This window comes from Bos javanicus, chromosome 16 (assembly GCF_032452875.1).
Source record: "Bos javanicus breed banteng chromosome 16, ARS-OSU_banteng_1.0, whole genome shotgun sequence".
Lineage (NCBI taxonomy): Eukaryota > Metazoa > Chordata > Mammalia > Artiodactyla > Bovidae > Bos > Bos javanicus.
This window is the reverse complement of record NC_083883.1, coordinates 61,631,134-61,643,772: the sequence shown is the minus strand read 5'-3', so window position 1 is coordinate 61,643,772 and position 12,639 is coordinate 61,631,134. Positions and strand designations below refer to the sequence as shown.

Genomic DNA, 12,639 nt, shown 5'->3' with positions numbered 1-12,639 from the left:
GGAGCCTGGCAGGCTATACAGTCCATGGGGTCACAAAGAGTTAGACATGACTGAGTGTTTCACAAGTGCTCTATAAATGCATGCCCTATAAATGCTTAAACAATACCACTGTTTAGCTACTGTTACATTAAGGCGCCAGAGAACTATGATGACTGAGATGGCTCAGCTCAGTTTCAACAACTGGTCTCTAATTTTCTTGTTAAGTCTTCAAGAAACTGCCTACACTGAAAGACAGCTTCATCTTTTTTTTTTTTTTTTTAATGTAAAAGGTTTCACATGACCAAAGATTCATGGTGTGGATTTTCTTAGTGATCCTAGTATTTCAAAGAATTAATGACGGCGAAGATTGGAGCCGTAGATTCTCTCTATGGTATAGAAATTTTCAAATGAGGAAAAGCAGCCTTAGAAGTCAGTCATCCTCTTTCTGGAGACAGAGCTGCGACAATTTTTTGCTAAGTATGGATCACAAAACATTAGTTTTTCAGCTTACATTTATCAGTCTTGAGATATACAAGAAAAACATTTATAGAAACACAGAAACTAAAAAGTCCTTTAAACTTCTACATTGAACAAAGGAGAACAAAACTCTAAGAAAAATAAACATCATCAATGAAAATGATAATGAATGTTAGAAATCAATACCTACACAACAAAGGGGAGTGTGAGCATAACAAAGCTAACAAAGGGTTGCACAGAAAGACAAAGGCACCAACTTGGTCTTGAAACTTAGTCAACAAAATACTGTTTTTGTCTCAATACTTCCTCTTCGTTTGACTTGGGAAGGCATCACGCCCTAAGCCTCTGGTTGACTTTCCTCCCCACCGCCCTCATGTTTCCATCTTTTTCACACTGGGGTACCAGTGCAGGAGGCTGTTGGATGTGGCGAGCCTTGCGGCAGCTCCTAAGGCAGCAGTGGCTGTGCTTCGAGGAATGTAGAACTTCTGAGAAATCTGGTGCTCGGGAGACAAAATCAAAGAGAGCTGGTCCACGGCTCCCTGACTTGTATCTTTGAACACTGTAATAGCAGAGCTACTAGAAAAATCTTCATTCTCTAGGCTCTCTGGGGAGCCTTCCACTGAAAAAGAAAGAAAACAAAGGTCTTTTCAGGAGGTCCTCACACTCTCCCATTCTACATCTTTACTAACACCTGTTATAATGATCTTATGATCTGTTGTTGTTGTCATTGTTGAATTGCCAAGTCATCTGACTCTTTTGCAATCCCATGGACTGTAACCCACCAGGCTCCTTTGTCCAAGTGATTTTCCAGGAGAGGGTAGCCACTTCCTTCTCCAGGGGATCTTTCTGACCCAGGAATTGAACCCACGTCTCCTGCATTGGCAGGCAGACTCTTTACCACTCAGCCACCAAGGAAATCCCATCTTAAGGTTAGGTGGCGAAGTTACCAATGGCAAATCAAGAGAGAATGAAGCTCAGAAACCAGTCAACAATGGAAAGGAAACGAGGATGGGGGATCATGCATCGAGATAAATTCTTGTCAGTGTGAGATCAAAGGAGGAGGAAGGTCAGAGTGAGGTCAAAGATGAGAGGAAAAACGTACTTGTAAACAAGGAAGGGGAGATCTCTTTCTAGGACATTATAAAAATAAACTGGATATAATTCCAATTCCAGGAAGGAACCCTTAAGCTGTCCTATTTCCTTCCAGCAGTGAGCAAAAGAAGGCCTTCTTTATTGCCAAAGTCATTCCAATTCCACATCTGCTGGGGTAAAAACAAAACTGAACAAGACTGTGTTTGCTAAGAAATTCCAAAAACCAATTATCAGCCATAAAAAGAATTCCTTGGGAATTAGTTTAACTAAGAAGGGTCTTTTCCATGAGACAAATTGCTGGGAACGCCAATGCCAAGAGGTCCTAAGAGCAAAGAGGAGGTTACGAGGCACCTCACGTGTGTACTCTGGACCAGGGCTACTGAAGGAGCTGGTCTGTGAATTGTTTGTTACCTGCCTACGATGGGAGGAGCTGGTGCCTGCACCTAAGCCAACACACTGCTTCCTTCAAGAAAGTCCTGCTTTAGGAAAGAAAACCTAGGTGAGCTAAGTGAAGTGCTACTGTGTTGTCCATCATCACAAATGCTTCACAGACAAATGCTGCTATGCTGACTACATTCCGAAAAGCACTGCTCTAGACTCTAAAATTACAGACTTCAAAAAAAAAAAAAACTCAGAAAAAGCAGGCACAATCTAATATCCTATCCATCTTTCTATCTTTAACACTAGGCGTGTGATATATGTGCCATACATTTGTGATAAATTAAGGAGAATTTGACAGGGTATTCTAAAAAGTAAAACTCTGAACACAAGACTATCATTAATGCCCACTGAAGTGAAAAAGAGATGATGAATCCTAGTGAAATAATGGGTTTTACATGAAGCCGTTGATGAGTTCAGATTTTAAAAGGTATAAAAATATGAAGGCAGGGACACATGAAAGAATTTAAGAGTGCAACAAAACTTCAGCTTCCAGACATGATGCTAATTTAACAGGGATTGAAAAGCAATATCTCTTGCTTTAAACAAGTAGAAAACTGGATAAAATAAATAAAACAACGGCTCTCAGACGTTGACCAACAAGCTTACGTGACAGCAATCCCTGAGAAATGGGAAACCAATGGAGTAAGCTTTAGGAGAGCCTGAGTTCACTGTCAAGATAAAGTCCAGGCTGAAGTACAGGGAGGGAGAGTCCACACTGAGCCTGGAGGTCTCACTGCACTGAGAAGACAGAGCTTGGAGTTCACCAAGGACAGAGGAGCCTGAAGAACTACAGTCCACGGGGTTGCAAAGAGTCAGACACGACTTAGTGACTAAACAACAACAAAGGTGGCTGGAATCCGTGTGGGGAAGTACAAGTGCAAAGGCAGCTAGCTATGGGGAAGCAGCAGCCGGAGACCTGCAGAGAGGCCGCGTGCAGTCTTAGGCTGGGAAGTGATCTGGCTCATGCCTGTGAGAAAGCCACCAAGGCCAGGGAGAAAACCTATCTGAAAGGAGGAGGCATAACAATCACTACAGTTTATGTTGGGGCAAAACGTTTTGTGTTCCCACCAGCTACAGTGTAAAGACACCTGTAGGACATCAAGTCCCATCAATACCCTCAGAAAGGTACTGCCTAGCAGGACCGACAGACTAAAGGCTTTTCTAATCAGCCTAGTGAAATCTAAAATAAATGCAGAAATAATCAAATCCATTTCAGATAATTTAATTACCCCCAAACGATAGACAGATACTATATAGACAGCAGGGAGGGAGGGAAGAAAGGAAGGAAAGAGAGAAGAAAAAGAGATTCAGTCATCCAGTCAACAACGTGTAATTCGGTACCTGCCATCTAATAAAAACTACCAGATGTGCAAAAAAGCAGAAAAATATGACTTGTGATCAAGATAAAAACCATTCAGTAGAAGCCAGTTCAGAAATGACAGATGACAGAATGCAGAAATGATACATATGCTTGAATCACAAGATAAGGCTGTTAAAACAGCTGTCACAAGAACACTCAACGTATTCAAGAAGTGAATGATGAGTATGCAGAGGAGAAAGAGGGAAGATACAAAAACAAAAAAACAAAAAAAACCCTAGAGATTATAAATTGAACTTCTGAGATAAAAAATACACCGGACAGGAAAAGAACATATTAAGCACAGAACAAGAAAATGTTATATTATGCTCATAGATAAGAAAACTCAATACTGTTAACACGTCACTTCTCCCCAAATTAATCTAGAGATTTTTTTTTTAATCTCAATAAACATTTTAGCAGGCTTTCTGTAGAAATTAAGTTAATCCTAAAATTCATATAGAAAATGACCTGGAATAGCCAAAGCAATTAAAAAAAACGAACAAATCTGTATCATTTCAAGACTTATTATAAAGCCACAGAAATCAAGACAGGGGTATAAAGGCAGACATAACCTCAGGAGAACACAATTAAAGTCAAGAAATAGTCTCTCACATACACAACTTATTGGCTTTTGACAAAGACATCAAGGCAGTTAAATGGAGCAAGAACTGCCTTTTCAATAAACCATACTGGAACAATTGAATATTTAAATGCAATCAAAATAAACATTGATCCTTATACCACACCACGTACAAAAATTAACAACTGGATCACAGACCTAACGTAAGACCTAAAACTACAGAACTTTTGTAAGAGAAAGTCTTAATTATTTGAGTTAGGAAAGATTTCTAAATGGGACACAAAAAGTTCAAACCATAAAGAAAAAATAATTAACAAATCTGATTTTATCAAAAGGAAAACTTGCTCTTCCAAGAACACTGTTAAGGAAATGAAAACTCAGGCCATATACCTGGAAAGATTTGCAATATAAGCATCTGACAAAGGTTTTGTGTCTATAATGAAGAATTTTTACAAGCCAATAAAAACATAATCCAATAGAAATGTACAAATACTTGAACAGGTAATTCAAATGGCACATAAACACAGGAAAACACGGTCAACGTCCCTGGTAAATAGGGAAGTGTAAATTAAAACCACAGTAAGATACCACTACACATCCACTACACTGGGAAAATTGAAAAGATTGGAGATATGGCATGTTGGCATTATTACAAAGCCATCAACAATCAAGTACATTGCTGATGTGGATTACCAAATGGCACGGTCACTTTGGAAAACATTTTGACAGTTCTTAAAAAGCTAAACATGCAGGCAGCATATGACCCAGCAATTCCACTCCTAGGTACTTAATGAATAGAAATAAAAAATACATGTCTGCACAAAGAGCTGAACATTCACAGCAGTTTTATTCATGACCCAAGTCTGGAAATAATCCATCATCTGGTGAACAGATAAACAAACTGTTGTATGTCCATACTACTGTGTACTACTCAGCAGTAAATAAGAAAAAACATTAGACACTGGCGACAACATAGATGAATCTCTAAAACACTGTGCTAAATGAAAGAAGGCAGCCATAAAAACTACATACTATGATTTCCTTTATATGAAATTCTGGAAAGCCAATGAGATGAGGAGTAAGAGGGAATCACTGCAAAGACACATGAAGCTTTTCAGACTGACAAACATGTTATCATAATTGCAATGCTGCCTACAGGACTGTACACATCTGTCAGAACTCACAGAATTTCATACTTAAAAGCTGGCAAACTTTAAGGTGCATAAACCTGACCATCACCCCAAACTGCAGAAAAAAAGAAAAGTGGCAAAGTAAAAAGGAAGAACTAAGTCCAAAAAAATAACACGAGGATTTGAGACAAATGCTAACGTTTATAATTTTTCAAGTTATGTTCTGAAAAATATAAATCAAGATTTTCAGCAACACGGCAAACCACTGCATCTGTCAACTGCCTGTGAACCTACCTGACCCAGAATTGACCAATGTGGGAGTTGAGGACAGCTGAATTTGCTTTGGTGAAGTCTGAATGTTGCTAGGCTCAAACTGGCTGCCTTCTGCCGACTGCTGTGACTGGATAAGAGAGATGTAGAACTCCTCCAGTTTGGGCAACGCAGGAGAATCTGAGGCACTCTTGACATTTGATTGCTACAGAATTGGGGCAAAAGCATTAAAAGTCACTGTTAATTTAACAGTAAGAACTGTTTTGTTTCCTCATTTATATACAAAAGAATATTTTCATATCATAAATAAAAATCCCTACTTTTAAGAGTCTAGATACTCTCTGGAAAACAAGTTCTTCTCTAACTGAGGGACCATGAATTTAAGAAGTGTTTACTGAACACGTATTATGAGCAAACCTGGTACTCAGGACTGCTATGCACAGCCAGGGGAAAATGGCAGGAAACGGAGAGAAATAGCATGCACTGAGCACTCAGTGTCAGGCACAGTGCCGGGCAGTTGGCACATGTTTCTTCACTGAAACATCAAAACGGTCTTCTAGTTTAGGTGTCATTGTGTCTTCTGTATTGTGGCTTTTCTCACTTAGCAGAATGCTTTTTGCAAGAGGCGGAGCAAGTTATCCAGTGTCAACCAGTAAGGGACAGGCAGAGATGCAAACTCAGGCTTGCCCATGCACTCTCTGCTCCATCACACCACCTCCAGTAGATACGATCCCTGTCCCTGAAGAGCTCATGGTTCTCAGCTAGGGAAACAGAACCTGGCCTGTGGGTGCCTGTGGAGGAGGCATTAACTGCGTCTGCAGCATCAACAACACGCTAGGAGAACACAACGGCTTTAAAGGAAGGCTCCTCAGGAGAAATGACAAAACGGAATACTAAGAACCAAGGTTTGAGAGGAAAAGATGGAATCCCCAAACAAAGCCTCAATTTGGGCTAAAGTGAATGAAGTGCCAAGTTTTAATCAATGGATCCTACATCTTCCTACAGAGCATTGCTGAAATAGTTACAGTCCAGGGTGACTCAGAGCATTTATCTTCTAACTGGCATTAGAAGATAAAGTGACGGCAACGGGCATTAACACAACTAGGTGGGCCTCCTTCAGTTCAGTCCAGTCGCTCAGTCGTGTCTGACTCTTTGCGACCCCATGAATCACAGCATGCCAGGCCTCCCTGGCCATCACCAACTCTCGGGCCTCATTAGGAGCTGCCATAATAAACCCACATAAGTGGCTTAGGGTCTGGGGATCTGCCTAGAGTAAACTGAAACAAAAATTATACGAATAGAAAATGTAGCTTTATATGTTCTTTAGACTGGTGTGTTGAGACATTCAATATCAGCTGGCTTTCCTTTTCTCTTCCATGACAAAAAACCCTGTTCATTTTTAAACATGGCAGGCAAGGATATGGCTTATATAATTACATTATATACAAATGGCTGTGCTTCTTTTTGTGGGCAGCAAAAATGAAATCTCCTAAAGCCCACATAGTTACCTTACCATATAATATGCTACTTCAGGAAAGCAAAGACCTGGATTCAAATTTTTGCTTAATTTATGCAATTTCACACGTGTGCTTTAGTTACCCTTTAAGTTTATTCTCTCTTAAAATGAAGCTTCGATGATAATTAAGTAAACATTAATATGATAAGCTTTTATGGCTGGAAAGATCATTAGTCAAAATCAGTTTTTGCAGATGGATACACTAAGGCCCCAAAAGGGAACTTGCTCAAACTTGTGGTAAAGATTAAGCTCTAAATTATAGAATTCCCAGGCAAGTGTTTTTACACTAAGCCCTGCTGACTATTTTTAGCAACGTGTGAAAGTATGTGTTAATTGCTCAGTTGTGTCCAACTCTTTGCAACCCCACGGACTGTAGCCCACCAGGCTCCTCTATCCATGGAATTCTCCAGGCAAGAATACTGGAGTGGGTTACCATTCCCTTCAGTCAAAATCAGAAATAGTTTTCTAAAAGCTGTATCTGTTTCCTTTCCTGATAAATATGATTTTGAAGAAAGACAAATTGCTAAAACACATTTAAGATGCATTCTGACACTTTTTCACTCTGAAAAAAAGAAAAGAACATAGGTGAATGCCTACTAAATTTGTATGCCACTATGAAAGCAAGTACCTGTGGTCAGTTTAAGCACCTAAGTAAAAAGTTAAGAGCAGTTTAGAGCGCTGCTGTTCAAAGTGTGATTCACCACCAAGCAGCATCAGCATCACCTGTAAGCTTTTAAGACATGGAGAACTTTAGTCCCCAGCCCAGATCTGCTCAATCAGAATCTACAGTCTCACAAGGTTCTCAGGTGATCACTATGAACACTGTAGTTCAAGATGCATTGCTCTGCCAGATTCTCGCTCTATAGTTATCAATGAAAAACTCCTTCACCGTTGTCTGAAAATATACCCTTATGGAACCAGAGGTTAGTGGCAACTTCCAAGAAATATGTTCATGATTTATAAAACATTAACATATGTAATCAAAAGCACAGCCCCAAACCACAATAACATAAAACTTCATGCCCACTGGGATGGCTATAATTTAAAAAATTAGATAACAACAAGTGTTGGCAAAGATGTGGACCAAATTTGAACACTCTTAGATTGCTGGTGGGAATATAAAATGGTGCAACTGTTTGGAACAGTCTGGCAGTTCCTCCAAATACTAAACATAGAGTTACCACGTGTGTGTGTGTGTGTGTGTATGTGTGTGTGTGTGCGCGCGTGCACGCTTAGTTGCTTCAGTCATGACCTACTCTTCATGACCCCATGGACTGTAGCCCACCAGGCTCCTCTGTCCATGGGATTTCCCAGGCAAGAATATTGGAGGAGGTAGCCATTCCTCTCTCCAGGGGATCCTCCCAACCCAGGATCAAACCCACATCTCCTGTGTCTCCTACACCGCAGGTGTATTCTTTACTGCTGAGCCACTGGGGGTGGGGGGAGTGAGCCTAGATTTATTACCACAGAACCTAGTAATTCAACTCTCGGGTATATACCTAAGAAAACTGAAAACATACATCCACGTAGAAACACATACACACGTCACAGCATTATTCATAATAGCAGAAAAGCAGAAATAACTCAAATGTTCATCAGCTGATGCATGGATAAACAAAACAGAAAACTTTATCTTAAAACTAAATCTGTGCTTTAAGAAACCTACATTTACAGAAGAGACTGTTTTATGTAATACAGCATACTTTATCAATAATCTCATGCAAAGTAATCACATTCTGCAGAAAATATATCACTTAGAAGGTTCATCGTCCACCACTCTGCTTTTTTAACAAGTCTAGACATGAAGTCCTTCATTTTCAGTGTACTGCACAAAAGTACAGAGACCATTAGCCAAATTTCATGATCCACACAAGTTGTCCTTCTATTTTCAGGATGCTCATAAAATATTTGAGAAACACAAAACAAATGGATTTTATTCCAGGGTTAGTGCTTTCCACTAAGGCAACAAAAAAGAAAAAACCAGCCTAGATGATTGGGCAGATACAGAACTTAAAATGTATGGCTAAGTGAAAATACTTGTTTTTCTCTATCCCTAATGTTTAATCAATCTTCTAATTCTAGGCTCAGAATTTTCTTCTGGAGAGATGAATAACTACAGTAAGATAACTGAAATTAATTTTTAAATAAACATACATTTTTACACATATGTAGTCTACCAAATGCTGAGGGATCATTCACCAGAATCTCACCTTCTAAAACTGAAAGCACTTCCTCATAAAAAACTTGTCACAGTAATACTCATTAGACACTTACCTTTTGAATCCTGGTGGTGTCAATATGTTTTTCCTGAGCACCCAGTCCTTCTGGTATTTGAACTTCTACTTTCATTCCATTCACAAGGCCTGAAGGCTGCCATGAATCATCCCATATATCTTTGGGTGTAGAAAAACACCAATCCTACAGAGAAAAAAAAATACTGCAACACTAAACGGAGATACAGTGCCACGTGATTCCTATGGAGGATAACCTGGGCAAGGTAAAGGCAAGGAGGTAGTGTATACTAACTGAGCAAGAAAAGATATTAACTTTCTAATATCAATGTGAGTTTTCCCTCTTGCTTTACTGGTCCATACCCAACACACTGAATTCCTCTGAATACACAGATCTCATAAAAATAAGTATGGTGCTGTTTGCAGTATCATCTTGAATACATTTTTCATGGCTAGATGATTTTTATAATCATTCAGTATTAAAATGGCACAAATAACAAGCAGAAACTTAAGTGTTGATGTATCTTCTTCCTGGTAGCCAATGGGAAATTAATTAAAATTTATTTATTTATTATTTTTTTAAATTTAATTTTATTTTTAAACTTTACATAATTGTATTAGTTTTGCCAAATTGTAGGGTCCAATATTAGTACATACACTCAGATTCAGACATTATAAGGTTAGCGCAACAAAAATTAAATTAGGGAAAACACTCTATTTCTAGTTTCTAAGACCCTGACTAGGTGCCAACGATAAAACAAAAATCATAATAACTGATAGGGTAGATAGACACAATATGTCCAGTTTATTCTGCCATTTCATCCTGTCTCCATCCCTAACACTGTCTTCTTTGCAGGGAGGGAGGGGCCAGGAAATGCATTCTTTTGAATCACTGTCTGAGAAATCCGCATGAAATGCAGTATGTACAGCTTTTCTGAGGCTTGGACAATTACATTGACAGTTCCTTTTTCAGTAATTTTTCTTTATGTTTTCCCAAGGATCTAACCTTCTGTGGTATTTCTTTACATGATGGATACGGTTTCTTTCCACCAAGGCTTGAGGTAAATAAGTGGGAGGCAGCATCACTTTCTTTTCCCATTTTAGCCTGCAAAGGTAACCAGTTCTCATCCCAAATATCATCACCTATGGTTACTGACTCCAGGTATGGCATTCCAGTGGGGATCTCATCCTAAGTGATGAGAAAAAAAATTTAATTTAGAAAAACTAAATTAATTAATTAATTTAATTAATTAGAAAAACTTTAATTTATTGTTCCTATATGAATACATTTTGAAATTTAGGTTTACAATTTTTCCTGACTCTGGGTAAAGATGGCAGTTTCAATATACAATTCATTACGTTCTCCCCTTCTGACACAGCACCAAAATAAAATAGATTCAAGGTATAAACTTAGAGTCAAAGAGAAATAAGAGGGGAAAACATCACCTATGTTCTGGATACAGGAAATCAGACAAGGGACAACTTATTAAGTAGTCCTGAGAAAGTGGAATCCTGAGCTGTTAGGAGGAAAATCTGAGAAGCAACCCAAACTTATACCATAAATACTGCAAAAATTCAGGAATTACTCCTATGAAGTTTTTTTTAGAATTGAGGGTATAAAGTGAGAATGAAAACAAGAGCCACTCATTTAATGTCAGCTCATGAGGCTCAATACCAGAAAAACAAACAACCCCATCAAAAAGTGGGCAGAAGACCTAAACAGACATTTCTCCAAAAAAGACAAGACATATGGCTAATGAACACATGAAAAGATGTTCAACGTTGCTCATTATTAGAGAAACACAAATCAAAACTACAGTGAGGCATCACACTCGTCAGAATGGCCATTATCAAAAAGTCTACAAGGGTTCAGCATCAGTTTTACAAGAAATGTTAAAGTGACTTCTTAAAGCAGAAAAGATCACAACTAGACATATAAAAATTATAGGAAAAATCTCAATGTGTAAAAGCAAACATATGGTAAAGGTAACAGATCAACTACTTATAAAGCTAGTAGGAAAGTTGAAAGTAAAATTGTCTGTATCTACAATAAGTAGTTAAGAGATACCTAAAACAAAAAGATGTAAGATATGACATCAAAAAATATTTTAAAATTCAATAGAGAAAGCATAGTCTTTCCAACAAATAGCACTAAAACCACTGAAAATCCATAACCTTAACCTAAATCTCACCCCTTATACTAAAATTAAATCAAGATGTTTTGAAACACAATACATAAAAGAAAAAAAAAACTGATGTACTTTTTCAAGATTAAAAACCTTTCCTATATGAAAGATACCATTAAGAGAATGAAGCTACAAGTGGGAGAAAATATTTGAAAATCACAAATCTGACAAAGGGCTATCCAGAACATATAAAGAATACTCAAAACCCAAAAGTAAGAAAACAAACAACTCATTCAATCATTCAAAAAATGGGCAAAAGACTTTAACAGGCATTTCACCAAGAAATACACGTGGATGGCAAATGAGCACTGAAAAGATGGTCAATATCACAGTCATTAGGGAAATGCAGATTAGAACCACACTGTGATACTACTACTGCACACCTATGAAAATGGTTAAAAATTCCTGACAATATCAAGTGCTCATAAGATATGGAGCAACTGGAACTCATATACTGCTGGCAGGAATACAAAACGGTACAGACAGTCTGGAAAAATCTGGCATACATTTACCACATGAGCCAGCAATCCAACTCTTGATTATGTTTATTAAAATGCCTATACATGAATATTTATAAAAGATCTATTCATACCAAAATATAGAAGATCAATTCATACATTAAATAACCATAATGTCTTCAATGGATGCATGGATATACAAACTGTGGTACATCCATACCATACTACTCATCATCAACAGAAATGAACTCCTGGTACATGCAATGATTTAAATGAAGGTACTATGCTGAATCAAAGACGCTTCTATTGGGAAGTTACATATCACATGATTCCACTTAATTGACAGTCCTGAAAAGGTAAAATTATGGTGACGGGAAACATAAATGCTTGCTAGGGGATTAGGGATTTGGGGAGATGTGATTATAAAGGAGTAGCATTAGGGAGTTTTTTCAGATGATGGAACCATTCTGCATCCTGACTATGGTGGTGGTTACATAAATCTATACATGTATTAAAATTGATAGGACAGTACTCTGAGTACAAAGTCAATTGTTTACTGTATATTCACTTGGAAAGAAGTATTAACACCAGAGAAAATAAAAGTTATGCAGGAAAGGAAAACTTGACATCACATATCACTTGACTGTATATAGCATTTACAGAGTCACAATAACAAAATATTGAATGAATGGTGATCTAATGGAAAGTTCGATATATTAGTAAGATGATGAGAAAACAGACAGGGTATTTTTGTCTGGGGTGGGGGACAAGAGATGAAACAGAACTAAACCTTCATCTCTCATGCTGGGAAGGCCATACATGCTTAAAACTGAAAAATAAGGCAATAACAATATAAGGATGCAATTTAATGAAAGAAATAGAGACATATTCCAAAGGAAGACGTTAAAAGAAATGAAAA

At 38.0% G+C, this 12,639-nt stretch overlaps 1 protein-coding gene across 2 annotated transcripts in view; it reads right to left on the bottom strand.

The window, feature by feature from the left end:
• Positions 1 to 473: 473 nt before the first annotated feature.
• TDRD5 (tudor domain containing 5) overlaps positions 474 to 12,639 on the bottom strand; it is an 86,162-nt gene continuing 73,996 nt past the window's right edge. For both annotated transcript variants that reach the window (XM_061383348.1, XM_061383346.1), the window contains exons 15-18: positions 10,083 to 10,265; positions 9,120 to 9,263; positions 5,354 to 5,534; positions 474 to 1,075 (exon numbers count right to left, since the gene is read on the bottom strand). In XM_061383348.1, the coding sequence (XP_061239332.1) occupies positions 828 to 1,075; positions 5,354 to 5,534; positions 9,120 to 9,263; positions 10,083 to 10,265 (756 nt within the window). In that variant the 3' untranslated portion in view covers positions 474 to 827. The remainder of the gene's footprint in view (positions 1,076 to 5,353; positions 5,535 to 9,119; positions 9,264 to 10,082; positions 10,266 to 12,639) is intronic.